Below are 18,683 nucleotides of genomic sequence, written 5' to 3'. Positions count from 1 at the left end.
CTTTCTCGGCACCGCTGTACAATATATTGGAATGTAGCAAAGCTCCCGAACCAGACACGGGAAGGCAATATGTTCTGCATCCTGGTCCGCCACAGAGGGAGCACGGCACGGCAACTAGAAACCAAGCCCTCAAGTGAGACTGGTCTCTACGAATACTGCCCAAAGAGAAAGAAAGGGGGTATCAGCGGAGGGGACGGCCAGCCGCGTACGGATAGTTCCAGCCTCTTCAGCCCTGATGGCCCGGTCGTTTCTTCACCAACAATTTCGAAGCATTCCTCCAAATTGTCAAAGGAAACCCCATCCTCCAGAAACGCCCACGGCCTCGAGCTAGAAGGTTGGAGAAACACAAGGCGCGCGTGCGCTGCACAGCATTTTCCACACCATATTCTTACAAACGGTTGCCCCCTTCCCTTTCGTCCTTGCTTGATGCTAGCAATTGGACGGGGATTGGAGTTGGGTAGTTTCTACAGCCGAAAGTGGGAAGATTTAGGCGGGGATTGGCAGGGACACCAGGGTCACAGGGACGTTTCTCTCAAGGTGAGAAGTCTCGTCCTCCTGATCCTCTCTGCCTCTCTCTTTGCAGGCCGGGGCTTGACGCCATCACCATATTCCCAGTGTCGGTCTCCAATATCCACTCCCCTTTTTGCTGCTGGCGCTGCTGCAGAGGGCGGATATTGTTTCCTTTTCTCCTCACCCTCTCTACTTTCCCACTGCCGCTGCTACCTCACTGTCACACGCATATCGGATACATAGAAGGAATACGGGGGCCCTAGCAAAGTAGCCTCATCAATCTCCATCAGTCAAGCAAGAATCCCCGAACCACCAAACCCCTGGAGATGCGGCTTGATGGGGGCCCGCTCCCCCCTTCCATCCTGACTGTCCCTCCACTTTGTTGGCTCCTCTGCCTGGAGCAGAAGAGAAAATGCCTGACGGGCCTATCACACATTCGAATTCGCTAGCGTCGCGCGCCACTGCTTTTACCCTCCTCGGCCTAGTCGAGGGGGTGCGTGGAGTTGCTTCTCCTCGATCCTGATGCTAGTTCACTTTCCCACCCCCAGCCAGCGGGTGCTTCCCCCCAAGAGGATCATAAAAGTCCGGATACAACGTTTTGTGATGAAATTGCTGCCGTTCCCTAATTTGCTTAATATACTCCATCTGCCAGCCCTTCGCTCTCTCTTCTCTTTTCCTTTCCCTCCTCCTCCCCTTCCGTAATAAGCCTCCGTCAACCCACTGTTCATCAAAAACAGCTTATTTCGTCTTCGACAAACCTAATTCTCCCCGGTTCGTCCAGTCACTCGCTAAAGTCTTTGAGACTCTTCACATTCGTTGGAACCACCATACAACCGTCGTTCTCGATAACCAATACAACCCCGTAATAATCGACTTCACCGTCAAAAGAACCTTTCCACACATTCACAATGAAGTTCTTCTACCCTCTCGCTCTGGCCCTCGCTGCCGTCGTTGCCGCCGCCGATGATGACTGCGACGCCGCTCCCATCGTCGAGGCCTGCTTGACCAGCGAGAACGCAAAGGTAAACAAAACATCCAGATACTCTAAACAACCCCAACAACAACCGACAACTAACACCACGTTCTCTTTAGGTCAAGGACTGCAACGCCACCGACTACGACTGCCTCTGCGCCGCCTACCAGGCCGTCGCCACCTGCTACAACAACTGCCCCAAGGACTCCCGCGCCGCGCCCGCCCAGGGCCAGGTGACAATCTACTGCCAGCAGGCCTCCCTCTACGGCTCCGCCGCCATGCGCAAGACCCAGTCCGTCGTCTCGGCCACCGGCTCCGCCTCCGCCGCCGTCGCTTCCAACTCGGCCTCCGCTACCGCCGCCGCCACCGGCACCAGCGCCTCTGGCAGCTCCGCCTCTGCCACCGCCTCGGCCAGCTCCAGCTCCAGCTCCGCCAACATTGGTGTCGGCCAGCTCGCCCGCAACACTGGCGGCGTTCTCCTCGCCGTTGCCGGCGTCGTTGCCGCTGTCCTCTAAACGAACGAAATATCTTTTGCAAGATAACGCACATCATCTTCTCCTCCACAGGGGGGGAACCAAGATACCAAAACATCATGTCATTTAAAGCGATTATGTTTACGGTGCTCAAGAGATTTCTGGCAATGTTTTTTGTCAAAGACGTACAGGACAGGATAGGACCTGATTTAACGGAGCATATGTGGCACACCCAAGCGAGATTTTGGGGCCAAGGAAACGGGGGAACGGCGAAAGAAAAACCAAACCACCATTTGTATATGCTTAATCTTTGTAATTACCTAATTCCAATCCAGCCCTTCATGAAGTTTACTTTTCATGGACGAGAGAGAGAGAGAATCAGGTTCAACAGGCAAGAAAGAGAGACAGCATGTGCTATGAAGATACCGTCGATGATATTCGTGAAGTCGCGCAACGCATGTTTACAACTTTTCACTCTTCTGCTGCTGCTGCCTGAAGGGGGATTCAACACGAACCAAGTACCTCACACATCTGACTCTGATTTGTTGACTATGCAGTAGCCTACGTTACACAGCATTACACGAAGAAAAAGAATGAAGAAGAGACAAACTGAAATCCACGGGAACCATTTCTTAAATGTCTTCAAGAGACTCCTAGGTAGTTCTCCAGGCCAACACGCATATGTTGCAACGTACAACACCAAAAGCCAGAAACGAAACAAAATATCGCAGAAACCGGGTAGTTGACTCAGCGACAATTCCACCCCCCTCCCCCCAAATCCTAATGTTTGTTTGAAACATTTCTGAACCTACCTTGCCTTAGCGGCCGGGCCAACGACACTACTCTACCCTACATGCATTCCCTAGCATCTCGCGCGCATGTATCCGCAACGCATGCTTTTCAGTTGTTATTATTTTTCCTGTTGTTATTGCCTTCAAAGCAAGGAACGTACCTGCTTAAATGCCTCGAGTGTCTCATACTCGTCAGTCCATCCGAGATTCCCAGGCAATGCTGACTGCCCAGACCAGTATGACCCCGACCGAATAGGCATGTAGGGTATATACCTCTTTGCCAGCAGTCGAGGACGGTATCACAGATATACAGAAAACGGAACCAGACTTGGTCTTGATAAACAACATTGCGGGTAAGGCGAAAAGGCCCTTGATTCGCAGCATTGAACCTCGAACCTCGAACCCAGCTATCCGTAGAGGCGTCACGGTAGACCACCCGACCCGTACGGCGATTTTCCGGACCATCTTGTCTGCCACATATGACCTCCCTTCCTCGGCGCAATGTGCGCGAGTTTCGACAAGTTTGAAGTCGGTGGAGCGTACCCATTTCGCCGATGATCTTTATCAAGTAACCTGACTGGACCCCCTCCTTCAAGGAATTCCTGCCAAGTGTGAATCTCGGCGCCAAGAATGTAGTCTCTTGAAGACGACTATCAACATCATCAAAAGTCACGTGAAATTTGCGTGGGACAGTTCAAAATTGGTTGCTCAATATGAGCTCGTTATCGTCATTGTTTTCATCAAGCCTTCTTCTCCAACCGCTATGATACAACACGAGTGTCCTCGAATCCTACAGCTGGCTCATAAGCGTTTGTGTCCCTCCTTTGGGAGACCATCTCCCTCTTTCTCAAGTGTCGTTGCGGGCCTCGGTCCCCTACCTCCAGGAGGACTTTGGTCCAAGGCAGTGAAGTTGTAACAGTATAAAGTCTACAAGCAAATAAAGCAAGAAATAAACAGTACGCAAAAGGCAGACGCTTCCCAACAACCGTGACGCCCGGTTCATATCTCTAACAAGTGACGTTATCATCTCCGGCCACACACGCCACCGCAGCCTGCTTTTTTTGCCTGTCCTATTTGACCCCTGGTTGCGCAGAGTCGTATGAATAAAGAGGATAATACTAAGAGGGGAAAAAACTTTCGTCGACTAAAAAGGAGTATGTATGCGCAAAAAAGGTCTTGGTCGCCGAAGAAAGCAGTGAAAAGGGGGGTTGGCGGCAAGTTAGGTGTTGCCTCGAGAAGAGATCTTGTTGCAAAGAAACAGGAGAGCATTTATCAGACTCGAGAGAGTGCCGAAAACGCCCTAAACTTTTCGGGCTCGCTTCGCGCTGTCGTGGACAGGGCTAACGAAAGTGACATGCTTGTTCTCATCCTTTTTGAGACGCATCGCAGTGCCGGAACCGACTCCGCTGGACTCCCTGTGATGACCAAGAGGGCGTCCATCGTGATCCTCATCAAGTGTGATCTCAGCAACGTCAGATACCGACTCGGCATCCATGCGATCACTGACACCTGATTCGGACGACCCGTCGTCGGAGTCATCATACTCGCCGTCGTCGCTGACAAGCGAAGGTGCGTTGTTGCTGACCATTGTGCTAGGGCTGAGGTCAACGTCCTCCATGTCGACATCATCACCAGAGTGTATTACTACCCTGGTGGGTCCGTCGTCCTTCTCGGGACTGCTCATGGGAGGCGAAGCAAAGCCTGTGGGAGGCGACCTTCCCTTACTGCTTGTTGGTCTTGTCGACGAAGTCAGAGTGACGGGTGACGTTGGTGCTCTCGCAGGCATGCGCATGGCAGGCATACGAGCAGCTGATCCAGCATTGCTCTTCGGGCTGCCGAGCCCAGTCTCGGTATCTTCCGATTCCTCACCCGGCGATGTGAGGTCTTCCAGCGACATCTTCTCCTTGGCGTCACTGACAATGTCACTGAGGTTGCCGGTGAAGTTTCTGCTCTGCATGAGTCGCGAAAGGAAGGGGGTGTCAGCCGAGGCGACGAAGTTTCCAGGCTTTGGCGCAGCGGACCTCGCAGGCTCTGCCTTTGAAGTACCTTGAGGGATGCTTGTAACGCCAGGCAGCTTGCCATCACGATACAACTTGAGGGAATCTGCGATCCTAGAACGCAAAGCAACGTACGCCTGTTGGGTGGACATGTCGGTCTGGGCAAAAGGATGGACGAGACCAGACGCGATGGCGGTTGATGGGGGAGGCGGAGCCTTTTCCTCTCCAACAAGACTGCCGCCTTCATTAACCTCGAAGGGGTGACCGCAATGAACGGCCGCCTCTTCGTGGCTCTTGAAGTCTCGCCTATGGGCGATGCGGCAGTGGTTGATGAAGCCCTGAGTGCTGCTGAAGTTCTCCCGATTGCAATCCAAGCAGACAAGCTTCACAGTCTGGCCGTCGGAGCGCTTGAGAACACAAGGTCCAGCCTTCTCCTTTGGCTGAGGGTAGCCGCTGGAGAGAGACTGCAGCTTCTGGCTGCCAATACCCCGAGTCGAGCGGTTCTTGTTTGCGCTGGCGAGATCAGACATGCTGTTCCTTGTCGTTCGTCCCTCAACTGAGCTTCTGCTACGGGCAGTCTCAAGCACTGGGTACCACTCAGGTTGCATGCCATCAAACTTGGGATCGGGGATGAGCCACTTGGCGTAGTGTCGAGCGTAAGGTCCATCGACAACTCCAAAAGGCGCAGCCCATTGGGGGACAGGCTCTCCCGGACGGTTTTGCAGAGCAGGACCCTTTCCGTTGCTGATATCCAACATCTGCGCGGGAGTGGGACAGGCAGTAGGATACGGAATGAGATGGCAGCGACGGAGTTGCTCGAGAGCAACCTGACATTTTGCCAGTTCTTGGTTGATTAGCCTCAGCTCATTGTGCTTGAGCAAGATCTCAAGACCAAATTGGTACTGGATAGCATCGCGCGCGTCCTCCATGTCGTTAGTCACTGCTGGAACAGCGGCAGGCACAGGCACAGGCAAAGACGCGGATGCTGGTACGTCAGAGACGACACTGGAAGGGATGTCAGAGACGGCGAGGTTGGTGCTCTCCAGCTTGGCCCGCTTCAAGGGCTGCTCAGTGGCGATGAGTGCATCTGGCGAAGGTGAGTCGTCAACGCTTGACAGACGCCTCTTTTGAGGGCACGACGGGCCCGCCAGTGATGCCGTTTGCGCAGGTTGCGGCAGAATGAACTGATGCTTTTGCGCGAATGATGGCATGGGTTGAATGTGACTGATCGTTGTTTCGCTTCCCCGCTCGCTGCTCCAGAGTGATCGGAACATAAGCGCGGTTCTCTGAGAGCAGTGAAGGTGATGGGATGAAAGGTCGCGTTGAGGGCGGCCTGTCGACTTTATGCGAACGTGAGATGAGGCGCGAGGCAACAGCCTGACGAAGGTGCAATGTGGCAGTGGCGGACGGACCAGGCACCTGCAGCGTGCGACGTGGTGCTGATGCAGGCAGAGGAGCCAAAAAGCTGAGGTGCGAGCAATGAGCTTGCGAGCTGGCGACGAGGGCTGACGTAAACAGTGGATTCCCCAGACGGACGAGTCGGGTGTAAGCGTGTGGCTGCTCTGGGCGTGGGTGAAGACGAGGCGACGGGTGTGTGGTGCGTTGGTTGGCCTTGGATGATGGGGCCCGAAAAGGGGTGGCAGGGGGGGGCGAGTGGTGCGTGATGATGTGGTCGGGCGTCCGGTCAGGAAGGCCAGAGGCAAGAGAGAGCCGGAGACCGAAGCAGACGAGTCGGCGACAAAGGGATGGGATTGCGACGGTCGCGCAGCGAAGACAGCGACGCAGAAGAATCGAGAACTAACGAAAGCCTCGATATCGCGCAAGAAAATGGTGCGAAAATGAATGCGCGAAGAGAGTTGGGCGAGCAAAATAAAAGAAGCGACGCCTACGATGGTTCTCTATGTCGTGTGGACGAGTGGTTTTGGAGCGGTTTTGGGGGGAGAAGAGGATGTTTGTGAGGAGGTTGAAATGTTGTAGATGGGGATGACAGCGGAAAGAGCGAGAATAACTGTCAAAGGTCGGGGAAGGAGGCAGCTTCAGACCTCTCAGGCGGGCGACGTGCGTGAGCTTGGTGGGAAATTGGCCTCTGGGGTGGTGATTGCGAGTGCGGGTGGGCCTTGGATCCTGGGGGCCAGAGAGAGAGACACGCACAGAGAGTAAGGTATCCGTTCGGTGAGTAAGGTAGCAAAAGCAGCCAGCCAGCGAAATGGTGCCGGTAGATAGTGTAAAAAGGAGATGGGCCGTGAGTTGAGCGAATTGGAAGTGTTCCTCTGCGGGTGGTTCTGTTTCTCGTTCGCTGATTGTCGATGGCGCAGCGGCGGTGCGGTAAAGGTATCCGTAGGCGGCGGCGCAAGCAAGCATGTAGCAGTATGCCAGTATCTCTCCTTAGCAGACAATAGCAACAACAAGAGAAAGGTGGACGGGGCGAGGTGGATGCACAGAAAGCTGAGGTGGATGTTTTGGCGCTTTGCGCTTGTGCTTTGTTGGTGTTGGAACTTGGCGATGATGCGAGGGACCCGACTGACTAGGAAAAGGCAATTTGTGTATTGAATGCAAGGGGAGGCATAAAACGGGGGTGTGTGGACAGAAAGAGAGACGGGTGTGAGAGGTACGAGGTGTGTGGGTGGTGTGGATGGGGATTGTGCTCCGAAACGCGATTCTGATTGGTTTATTTGGAAGAAAGAAGGAGGGAACGAGGGAATGCGCTTGCTTGGTGAGTTTGGTGACTGGCTGGTCTGACCCAGATGTGGGGGCAATTGGAGACGGGAGGTACATCCAGACGACCGGCTGCCAGGGAGGGACCAAAAAAAAAAAGAAAAGAGAATGGAAGGCGAAGGGAAACTCAAGGAAGGAGGTGTGCAGATGCAGGGATAATGTGCAATACGACGGGGACACTGAGCAGGGAAGGAACGGAGGTGCCCTTTCCCAGGTTCCTTCCTTACCCAAGACTTGGTACTTTCTATACGGAGTACCTCGTGCTATGTACTTACTTCCTCTTGTTTTGTGGTGGGACTCAGGAGAGCAAGTCCCAATCTTTCGACACAACCTAAACGACACCCGGACGGTTCGGCCGTCAGAAAGGGATGCAGTAAGAGTCAGTCCTACACTTCTACTCTCCAACAAAGCGGTATTCTCTCACGTCTCTCTGTCAGCCTGACTCCTGAGAGTGTGTGTGCCAGATGCAAGTCCTGACGCAGACGATAATAAAAACGGGCGACCATCAAGACAGCGGCAGGAGCAGCGACAGCGGCAGCGGCATGCGCACTGAACTCCAAAGCTGTCAAAGAAAACGAGGACAGACTGGTCAGAGAACGATGCGCTCAGAGGATAATGCTGTCCCCGAGTCCCTGAGAGTTGAGAGATGGGACGTCAGTTCCTCATAAGTCCCGTCTTCGTCTGTGTCTGTGTTTGGCCTCGTCTTCTACCTTCCTTCCAGAATCCAGAAAAATTCAGCCTGGTAAACTGGGTGCCAACTCCCCGTCTTCTGTATGGCTGATGGGAATTTGATGGGACGATGAGACGCACGGGGGGCCCTTCCGAGCTTCTGTCTCTTACAACTCGTAGGCAGTAGCCGGGTTCTTTCTGGCGCCGCTGCAATACGTGTTTCGCCGCCCCGAAAATAGAACGGGATTGATCATGGTGGGCGCGTCCAACAACACTGCAACTCAACTGTACCGGGTAATCTAGGTAAGGGCACAGCTATTGTGGAGGTTCATTAAAGGGATCCCCCTTTTTCGCGATAATCAAGAATCTGACAGACGGTACGGAGTAGAGCATATGGGGAGATAAAGAGGGTGAAGGCAATGCCGATGCAACTTCGTATGAGAAGCGCAGTCTCAGGCCTGTCTATCACCACTGGCCCAGTTGCTATCTATCACGCCCAGGATCCAAGTTGCACGTCTCTCTTGCAAGTTGCCGATCCAACTGATTATCGTGTTTTGTTTGTAAAGGTTTCGACATGTGTCTTATCCAGCCCCGCCTGCAGATTGATTAAGTAGCACCCAGGCACGGCACTACGGATAGGTACATGGGCCAAGGTTCCTTAGTGAGGAGAAGAAGACGGGGAAAGCTCATGGCGTGTGTCCCGACTTGTTTTGGTTCCGTGCGAGAAACGCCTCAGCCATGTACCTTGGGGCGTGAGACGGCCGCTGCGCGAGCTAAAAGTACCTGGAGGCGTGGGAATGTTCCCACTTCACAAACCTTCGGGTTTGGGCCTCTTGTTTTTCTCTCCCATTGCGCCAGCCGCTGTATGTTGGATGCCTCTCCCCATACCAACATACCTTTCTCTGGCCGACAAGTTCCTCAAACGGCGCGGGGTTGGACAAGATCTCGGAAGCTGCCAGATTGTGCTTACTGGCTGTCAATTTAATGAAATGTTTATTGACGGATGGGACGAGGAATTCGAGGTATAGCATCACCTGTATCTGTTCAAATGAGTCAACATCAGCCCCTCACTCCTTGACGAATGCAAATATTCAACGACGTATCTCATTAGTTCACCATCGTCGTTGTCGAGCACGCCGCCGCGCTCTCTTCTCCACGTACCTAGCGGCAGTCTTGGATCTCATTCGTCTGGATCGTAGCTTCGCCATTCCGGCTGGTCTACTAAGAAGCTGCGCCTAGCGTTCACGGCGGCGACGACGACGACTCCATTACGCCCCTTTCCAAATGGCATCGTGGATGCGGACTAGACTTCCATCAAGCGCCCCCAAGCTATGGGAGGCCGCGGGCGAGACCGCAGCAGCACAACGTGGGATGACATGAGGAAATGGACCCTGAGAAACAAGGTAACGCCTTGCGGCGCCCGTGTATCGCATCTTCTTGTTTTCCGCTTACCTTGCTGTCTTTTTTCTATCGCCTCATCATCGTAAGCTTCATGCACCATCGAAGCACCTTGATTGCTCGTCGCCCTCTCAAGCCTCGCATCCATGCGTCTTCTAGAGCCCTACTCTGTGGCCTTGACGATGGCCATCTTCACACGATGATAGTGTAGAGGAGGGATGGGTGGGTGCGACATGCAGATAGACATGGGATCGCCGCTGAAAATACGCCACGCCACCCGGCGCTGCCCAGCTCGCCTTTAGCCCGTTCTGGTTTCAGATACCTGAGCATCGCTAGCGAGGTACCAGTCAGGCCAGGATCTCCAGAATTTCACTAGCAATATTGCGACTGAGGAGCTGGAATAAGCCAATGAAGCAGCACTGTCTTGCGACGATACCCAACGGTAACGATGCCGAGTCGCCCCGACTCAGCGGCCAAGGTCAGAACCGCATAAGTTCCTCTTTAACCCCGGGCTTCCCTACCCTTTCACGGCATCTACGACGTTTCTCCAGGCCTTATCCTAGGATTCCAAAGTGTGCTCCCTGGCGAAAATGGATTAATACCGCTGCAGGTCGTGCAGCTCGGCCTGAACGCTGCCACGCTGCACCTCGGAAGCTTGGAAAATCTTGGGGAGAACTATCGCAGACCACTTTGGGAGCTGCTAGATGACGAAATGTCTCAAAGCTCATGATTCAGTAAACCTACGGACCTTTCTGGCTCGACCTTCCATCCGAGATGCCAAGCAAGCTTTTGGCAGTCCGCCAGCATCTGACTGAAGATAGCTCTGGTGGACATATTGTGGTCATTTTGATATTCGCTTTGTTCAAGCCTACGAGATGCTGCAACCAGAACAGGGCGCAACACGGCGCACTTTCATTCATCGAATCAAAAGAATGGCGTCCTTGGAGAAGAGGCGGATGAGTTGCACAGGCCATGTCAAACATGTGAAGTCGAGAAGCCACATCGGCGCATGGGCGCCCTGTCCAGTGGACCCTTCCATCTTCCGCGGAACGCTAGGCCAGGACCGGCATTGAGCGAGAGCTCGTGTCCGACCATCGCTAGGAAACATCGCTGCTTTAGACGTTCTCGATGTTGAACGCTTAGTCACTTTATTACGGCATCCTATCTTGAGAGCACTTTGCCTTGCTCCCGAGGCTCAGGATATCGTCGTGATACTTTCAAAAGCTCATGATGAGTCTGGCACATCACATAGTGGTTTCAACAAAGATACGATATGGTGATCATCATGCGTTACATTGCCTTAGAGCAAGCACTTGACGAATGCTTGAACATCAAAGACGCCATCCAATCAGAAGCTCTTGGTCCAAGCCTGGACATCGCGGCTCTTCGCCCTCTCGGCTCCGAAAGCTGGTCCAAGCGTCTGATGCAAGCCGATAAGATCTCTATCGATAAGAAAGAGATCCAGATCATACTTTTTTGCTGGTAGAAATCCTAACGTGTGTCTTGGAGCTTCAATCTCAACCCCAGACTCAAAGCCCCGCGTGGCGCATCACACCCTCGAGTCATTGAGCAGCCGCGTCTGCTATGGTTCGAGGTCTCATCAAAGCTGACCATGGCTGAACCCTCCGCAACACAGCCCAAGGGCGACGACAAGAAGCGAAAATCCTCAACGGCAGCAGCCGACTCGTCCGCCGCAGTCGTCTCAAAGAAGAGCAAAGCAACAGAGACAACGACGAAGACAACGACGACAAACACAAGCGCCAGCGCGGGCCCGAGCGCAAACGTCAATGGCCCGACGACCCCTCTATCCCCCTCGCACGAAGCCCTCCTCGCGGACCTCAGATCGAAATACGACGTCCTCCCCGCCTTCACCATCTCCTCCACCAAGATCCAGAAGCGCGTGACCTGGCTGCTGCAGCACCTGCGCAAAGACGACGGCGATCCGAGGAGACGCGTCGTGCTCGTCTACGCGCGGCCGGGCGAGGTCGCCAAGATGATTTCGATTGTGGAGACTGTGAAGCGCATCGTTGCGGCGGAGAAGAAGGGCATGGACGGAAAGGAGGGGGAAGAGAGCGGCGGCAAGTGGTATCAGTACAATCTCATGTACGAGCTGCCGCCAAAACCCGATGTCGTGGAAGATACGGTGCTAGGCGGCAGCGGCGGCGGGACGAGAGATGGTTCCGAAGACGACGGAGACGAAGACGATTTCGAGGTCATGGAGAGCAGGTTCGAGAGAGCTGTGCTACCGCAGCCGACGAAGCGTGCGGCCAAGTCGCTGAGCATATTTCTTTCGTTGGCGCCCGTGCCGGAACTCAAGGCCCGAGGGGTTGTTACGACTCAGACAAACACAGCGCAGTGAGATGCCAAGCCGAGCTCGACGGCGCTCTAGCTTGGGAACTTGGGACAAGGTCGTTTAGGGTTCAAGGTTGGATCCGAGTCCATGAGCTGCGGTCTCGGAGAATGGAGACGGGAGGAGAAACGAAAGAGAAAGAGATGTCCGAGGAGTGAAGTCGCGAGATGTCGCTTGCAACGGCATCCATCATTGGCATTGCATCGAGAGGCGTTATAGGAAGGGAGGGGCTACCATTTGATACCCAAAACGGGCGGGATAAAGCCGATATCAAAAGGCTTTCGAACCCGCTGGAAACATGAGATGAATAGACAGCATGGGGAATAGACGTGGAGCCAACAAGGCAACTTCCCTCACGCTTAAACATTTATGTGAGCCGTATCCATCTGATGATGACATGTGTGGGTAAACAGGTTCCAGCACAAGAGCGTAGTGTAGACGTTTTTAGTATGTTTCCGACGCCTAATCCGATGCATTCGCTTTTCCTATCAACTATACACCTTCAACATCCGCTTACTGTTTGCGTACGCCTGAGCTAAACATAAGAGAACTGCCAAATTATAAAACCATGCAAACTTGTTCTCAAAATAACAAATCCTTCGCTACCGACTCTCAATCCTTCCTCGTACACATGCCTTTGTCGTGACTTGCGCGTTTCAGCAAAAGCCCGCCTCTCCGGGTTCGCAAGGCCCAATTTGTCAACAACTAGATATAGGCCCCGGTTCCTGCCCCTCTTCTTCCCAACATTGTCCTCGGGATTCTGAACAGGGGCTAGGAGTACAAAGCATGTTTACTCCTACCTTTTAGTGCTTTCCCTCCTTGGACGAGTACGTTATGCGCAGGACAAAGTTGACAACGACGGCCAGCAGCAGGATAATGGCCAAAAAGGTGGGGCCGAAGCGGTCGTCAAAGCCGGCCTGGCCGCGGACGCGGATAGATTTCGCGCGCCAGTGATACGTGGCCAGGGCGTAGATCATGGTGAGCATGGCAACACCAGTGAAGAGGAAGGCGCTGATAAAGGCCGGGCGGTCGCCAAAGTTGAGCATGCCGATGGCGAGGGCGCCAAGGATGACCGTAAAGTTGAGCCATGAGAGAAAGGTGCGCTCGTTGGCGAAGAAGACCTTGGGCTCGACTCTCGTAGGAAGGGCGATGCGCTTGCCTGGTAATGCGACTTTGTTAGTGACCTCTCACTTTCTCTTGTTTATGTGCTTATTCGGGCACTGATGTGTACGGCGTCGTGATTGTACGTACCCGGAGCGGTCTGGAGAAGAGGTTGGCTAGACATTGTGAATTGCTATTTCTGACTGGACTGTCTCGAGTATAGGTATCGTGGTTTGCGGTCGTGGCTTTCTCTATCGCAACCTGGACTGGTTCAGTCGGCGGTCTTTCGTCTTCTCGCTCGGTATGCCCAATTCCTACCCTTAGTCTACTGTTTACTGTCTCGGCAAAGATGACCAGGATTGAGGAGAATGGTAATGCGACGTCAGAGAATTGCGATTGGGGCGTCGATGGAGAGCTCAGGCTCGCGTCGGGCTAGTCGTCGGAACCGCAACTGTGTTTATCGTGACAACGGGGCAGTGGAAGCGAGTCGCGCGATGTCAACTGCTTTCTCTTCTACAGTCTCGCTATTATTCGTCTGAACAATCGGGAAAAACTCTATCAGGGATCTCAACGAAAAGACTGACTGCGGAGATGGAGGTGAGGGAGAGAAGGGAGGAAAGAGAGGAGGAGGAGAGAGAACGAGAGAATCTGTAACCGAGAGAACCCGCTTGAAAGCTTGTTCAGATACGACCACAGACGATGCACCTGCACTGCGGCCGACTAGCCCCTCAAAAGCCGCTTCCTTAAGAAAAAAGCTCCATTGCAGAGCAGACTTGTGACGCTAAGCCTGCACGGCGTGCACGGCTAAAGCTCACCTCCCCACCAGCCACAGTACAGATCCATGTCAATTGCCTGCGAACTTCTGCAGCAAGGTACACGTGCAATTCAATCGCATTCTGATTGGGGAAGCCACACTTGGAGACGTCAAGCCTCAGCAGGGGCCATGGAGGTGTGGCTAGAGACCTTCCGATGACAGAGACACGTGACCTCTCGTTGCCCCGCGCACCTGGGGAGCACGGCCCGTGGATGCAACGAGAGGCGGCCGAATCGGGCTGGCATCACAACACTGGTAACTTTTTGTGGAGGAGCCTCATTTCTGTCGTCTTGTCCCGATCTGTCAACACAACCTCTTCACAACTTACATACACTCGAGATATCGGCACAATTGCTCAAGCACACTCTCACACCTTCTACTCCAAAAACCCCATACATAACGAAACGAGAAAGCGCACAAAGCCTTCGAACAACCTACAACCTCTCTCCCCTTTCCCAAACAAAACATCCGATCACAATGTCTGCGCCCGCCGCCCCTACGACAGCGACTCCCGTATGTCAAATTCCCCCCACGCTAAGATCTCAATGGACCGCCTACTGACTCGATCTTGACAGCCCGTCGCCTTCAACCGTCTTAAGCAGATTGCTACGGATGTAAGCTCCCCATGCGACAACATCGTCAATGTAGCCAAAACATTAGGAGACAACCCACTAACCCAGTCTCGTTGACAGGCTTGCCAATCAGCCATCGGCTCTGCTGAGTTCTACGATCACGCTAAGACCGAGACATGGAACTCTCAGATCATTGTACGTTTCCTCTCTGCATCTGATGCCGCTGCTCTTACCCAGAGATTCCATGAACTAACCCTCGTGAACCTCGTCAGTCCTCCGTCCTGAAGGCCGTCATCTCTGAGTCGACACCCCAAGGCGGCTCCGCACCCGCGTACAAGTTTGCCTGCAACTCGACAATCGTCCAGCACCTCGTCCCGACATCCTCCCTCAACAAGTCCAAGGGCACCTCCGTTAAGGAGGAGGAGCCCTCGGTCTCCACGAGCGCCGATGCGACCGCCACTGACGGCAAGCCCCACGTCGGCCGCCGCGGCATGCACTCCGCCACCGGCGCCTACTGGGACGAGAAGAAGGACGGCATGTGGTCTTACAAGTACGACGGCGGCGAGGGCAAGGGCATGGATGTCGTGATCATGCTCATCTGGGTCGCCATCTAAACGATGATGACAGCAAGGCTCAGTACTCGAGGACACAAATAGGGGGAGACAGTTGACCCAGCGTGCTGAGGTCTGCGTCCGCTCTCATTCTCGTTTACGTTTCCAAAATTACAAACCACATGGGCGCATTCGCAAGAACGGAAGCCTTACGGAAACTGGGTCGGCGCGTGGAACGCCCTGAAATGGGGCATAACCAGAGCAGCCTGACGACCAAAACGCAGTGGCATCATCCCCCTAGATAAGCGTCCAGCTTCGAAAAGGATGAAGTTCACTTTCTTGGTCCGAATTCCCCTTAGTCAAGCAGGCATATACGGCGAACGGGATTGCGCAAGGTCTATTCATGTGTTTGAGTTGCTTTTGTCTCCAAACCACGAAAAAAATAGCCGGAGTTCTTCTGTTTTTCTAATGAGAATACATGCAAATGACGAGACTCGCTGCGCCCCAGGCTTGTACCAGATGACAATAGCTTTGTTTATATCTTTGTTGAGTTCGTTGTCAGGTGGTACAGCAGTGCATTGCACGACTCGAGGTCGCATCCTTGCAATTCAAAATGTTATTGTTATGCATCTCTTAGTCTTCGCCCGACGACTATAAGATCTGAGCCATGCCAATATTGCAACCATTGTGTGATGTGTGGCAGGCGACTCGGGTACAGCTACCTCCAGCACAAGGACGGCAGACTCAAGGAACTCGACAGTCTGTGAATATATCTCTGAATGCATCCGGTGTGGGAATCAAGGACTTCAAGGTCTGTTGACAAAACGGATCGGAGTCGCTCGCCTCGAGTAAAGTCAATATACGGCATTTACACGTACTTGATGGAGTTGGTCGGTAGAGCTGAAGCTATAGGTTTAGTTATCGATGGCAGCTCATAAGGTAGAAGAGACACGGGCCTCCTTTCACGATGACATGCTGCCGAAGCCGTCGCAACATCCAGGCTCTCCAACCAAAAGAAAGAAACGCCGTCAGACCCTATTAATGTTTTGTTCTTTGCGATGTATCTACCTAAGGTACACGAACATCCGAACCTACTTGTCAGTCGGGCACGTTAACGAACGAGCTTCAGCCTTTCCTCTTCCTCTCTGAACCTTTTCTTCGCCTCCCGGCGGAAGCGTGAGCAAACTTTTTGGTTCCGCTAGACATGAACAAGTCTAGGCCAGCGTGCGTGGCCAGGCGTCTCCTATGAAAAGCTTGTTGTCGACGAAGGATGGTTGCAGCACGAAGCAAAAGAAGAATCCCATGGTTACACAAGTACGCGAGTCGGGAATAACCCCCTCGGGGATTGTTGGGATGGACGAATCCTCAGAAAAGACGTTGCCGTACACCCTCTCCGGCGTGAACGAGCATGCGCCGGTAGCGGAGATGGTCATAAACCACGAGAGAGGAAGAAAAAAGTTATCTCGGGTTTTGGGTGTGAAGGAAGTACACACAGAGCGTCGCCTCGACAGATGGGCAGGTAATAGAGACAAATTTCTTTGATTCACGTCAAGTCACAGGAACTTCCCGGCCGTGCCGCTGTCTTGCCTTTGGCATACGCAAGTTGAAGTGCGGCCTGATTCACAACTCCATCATTTCATGACGCGGTTCGAGCTGTCGCTTGAAAACTTGCGGCTGATAGAACAAGTGGGAGGGCGGCAAGAAGTCAGATCATGCCCGACTGACAGCTCTGCCCAGAAGTATACTTGGAACAATGTAAGCCGACTGCCCTGGCCTGATCGGTGAGCGCCGACGGCGGGAGCGGGCGCGGAAGGGGCCCGTGGGGGACGGAAGCTTTGTAGAGAGATGTAATTACCACATCGGATTCGTGAGCAGGATGGTGTCTCTGCTTGTTGTAGTGTAAGTAACTTGAGCTAGGCAGACTGGCGAATTCTCTTGTGACTATGCGGTATGTTTCCACAAATGCCTCTCAAAAGATATGTCGTGCCTCGGGATACCCTTTCGAGACATTCCCCAGATGTTCAGTCTTCCCCAGTAGCCCATTGGAGAGAAACCGGGGGAATCAGATAAAGTGAGTGAGCACTGAGATGCGGAGACAATCAGGAGATGAATGTCCAACCACTATGCATGATGTTCGAAGTCCCTTTACGCTGCAATCATGTACCATTTCGCCACCGCTCTTTTGATGAACCCCACAAATCTTGGGGGACACCTGCGGGTGGTGCAGCGAATGCAGCAGCCATGACGACGTCGATCCCTGAGAGAAGGACGGATACCCTGCTTTTGGCTTCTGTTTCCTTTCTCGATGGCGGTCTGGCTGAGTAGGATTGATGTAACAACGGCCGAGTCTAGAAAGACCTCAGAAGGGTATATACCTACGGATACGGACGCACAGATAGAGACGGGCAGACGGGCGAGCTAGGATGACAACCAGTCGCATATTCGTTGTCCTGATCTGATAGATCACAGACTACTGTACCAGTGCCGTGCGACTGGCAGCCTAACAGCAGCCTCACTCGGCCGATGCTGGGTGGTCATGGGACCATTGATTCCCGGTGTGCAAGCTGCCGGTGAGTTACAGCGGGAGCGGCAGCCTTGCTGGCCATGCGAAGGAGGCCCCTTGGCGGCTGTAGAAAGTTCATGATCCAAGTTCAATCGGCTTGGAAGATTCATCATTCTCGACTGATGGATGTCTTTCGCCATGATTATCTCGCATGGGTTGACGTGTGAACGAGGGATCAGTCTACGACTTGTAGCACTGATTCGGGGTTGCGGAAGTTCCTTCATAAATGGCCGCCAGTTGCAATCGTTGAGAGCATGCCTTGAAGTAGTTAGTTGACCGGTTCCTATGCGTGCTGTCAACGTCTGGCCAATTCCAGAATCCTCGAGGGCTGGAACACGGCCTATCAACGAGTAGCATCCTGCGCCAACCCTCGTGCCCTCGTCGTTGTTCCCTTGGATGCTTCATGCATGGAGGCTCTGGTAGGTCAATCAAGACCAAGACACGGAAGCGCCAAGCGGGGAGAAACGAGGGGTGATCGAGGGTTGCTGTCAGTTGGTTTCTTTCGGTCATAAGTAGGGATAGGATGTAGGCAGATGGTGAGGTGATTCGCAACACTCTCTCGCTTTTCCGAGCTGCCGAGCGTTGTGTCTGTCGGAAGTGACGACGGTGGAACGCCTTACCTTAGATGCCTTCCTCCTTCAGTCAGTGGCTCCCTCATCTGCGGTACCCTGAACGGCGCTACTGTTGCCTTATGACGAAAGTAGCCGGGCTCGGGTACCGGGTACTTTGGGATGGCGCTTGCAAGAGACCGTTGCGTTCGCAGGCAAAGACCCCTTCAGCGCCTAAGAAAGCCTCTCTCTTTCACCTGTAGCCGGGGCACGCTGGGAGGTTGGCTTTCGGTCCTTCCAGTTGATCTCCAGTGTTTTGTGTTTGAAATCTGCGAGATATCCCAGATTACCTTTTAGTTTCTGTGGTTCCCAAAGAGTTGCTGGAAGCGAGATGGGCGAGTTCCATGGCATTTCATGATTCGCGCGAGGATACCAATGACCGAATTTCCCCGTTTTTGTTTCTGCCATGTTCCCTCCCGGAACCAATGGGAAGCCATCGAGGACAGAAAACGTACAGACGAAAGAGACCAAGGGACCAGCAACCCCTCCCACGCTTCACTTATTCCACCACCTAGCAGCCCGGGAATACCTAGCGTTCCTACCTTCATCCATCGCACTATCCGCTAGGTTATCAGGGGAGACACTGGCTCTGACTGGA

General features: G+C 53.5%; 5 protein-coding genes across 5 annotated transcripts; 3 read left to right on the top strand and 2 right to left on the bottom strand.

Annotated features, from left to right (window-relative positions):
- Positions 1-854: 854 nt before the first annotated feature.
- Positions 855-2,632, top strand: HER10_EVM0007479 (uncharacterized protein). Its single transcript, XM_035477034.1, has 2 exons — positions 855-1,532; positions 1,603-2,632. Exons 1-2 carry the CDS (start codon positions 1,419-1,421, stop codon positions 1,996-1,998), a joined length of 510 nt encoding a protein of 169 aa, XP_035338564.1. The 5' UTR covers positions 855-1,418; the 3' UTR covers positions 1,999-2,632.
- An 832-nt stretch (positions 2,633-3,464) lies between these two features.
- HER10_EVM0009251 (uncharacterized protein) lies at positions 3,465-7,819 on the bottom strand. The gene has a single exon (XM_035478742.1). The coding sequence runs from the start codon at positions 6,016-6,018 to the stop codon at positions 4,048-4,050; it is 1,971 nt and encodes a 656-aa protein (XP_035338724.1). The 5' UTR covers positions 6,019-7,819; the 3' UTR covers positions 3,465-4,047.
- A 2,945-nt stretch (positions 7,820-10,764) lies between these two features.
- Positions 10,765-12,107, top strand: HER10_EVM0008040 (uncharacterized protein). Its single transcript, XM_035477577.1, has one exon. The coding sequence runs from the start codon at positions 11,139-11,141 to the stop codon at positions 11,883-11,885; it is 747 nt and encodes a 248-aa protein (XP_035338615.1). The 5' UTR covers positions 10,765-11,138; the 3' UTR covers positions 11,886-12,107.
- A 220-nt stretch (positions 12,108-12,327) lies between these two features.
- HER10_EVM0009545 (uncharacterized protein) lies at positions 12,328-13,831 on the bottom strand. Its single transcript, XM_035483098.1, has 2 exons — positions 13,128-13,831; positions 12,328-13,035 (listed from the first exon to the last, which is right to left on the bottom strand). The coding sequence occupies exons 1-2, from the start codon at positions 13,159-13,161 to the stop codon at positions 12,680-12,682; spliced, it is 390 nt and encodes a 129-aa protein (XP_035338756.1). The 5' UTR covers positions 13,162-13,831; the 3' UTR covers positions 12,328-12,679.
- A 223-nt stretch (positions 13,832-14,054) lies between these two features.
- HER10_EVM0002650 (tctex-1 family protein) lies at positions 14,055-16,560 on the top strand. Its single transcript, XM_035472353.1, has 4 exons — positions 14,055-14,304; positions 14,367-14,405; positions 14,484-14,558; positions 14,636-16,560. The coding sequence occupies exons 1-4, from the start codon at positions 14,269-14,271 to the stop codon at positions 14,975-14,977; spliced, it is 492 nt and encodes a 163-aa protein (XP_035338108.1). The 5' UTR covers positions 14,055-14,268; the 3' UTR covers positions 14,978-16,560.
- The last annotated feature ends 2,123 nt before the right edge of the window (positions 16,561-18,683 follow it).

Source organism: Colletotrichum scovillei (assembly GCF_011075155.1).
Source record: "Colletotrichum scovillei strain TJNH1 chromosome Unknown Contig00001, whole genome shotgun sequence".
Classification (NCBI taxonomy): Eukaryota; Fungi; Ascomycota; class Sordariomycetes; order Glomerellales; family Glomerellaceae; genus Colletotrichum; species Colletotrichum scovillei.
The sequence above is the reverse complement of the archived record's forward strand: the minus strand, read 5'-3'. Positions and strand labels throughout refer to the sequence as shown.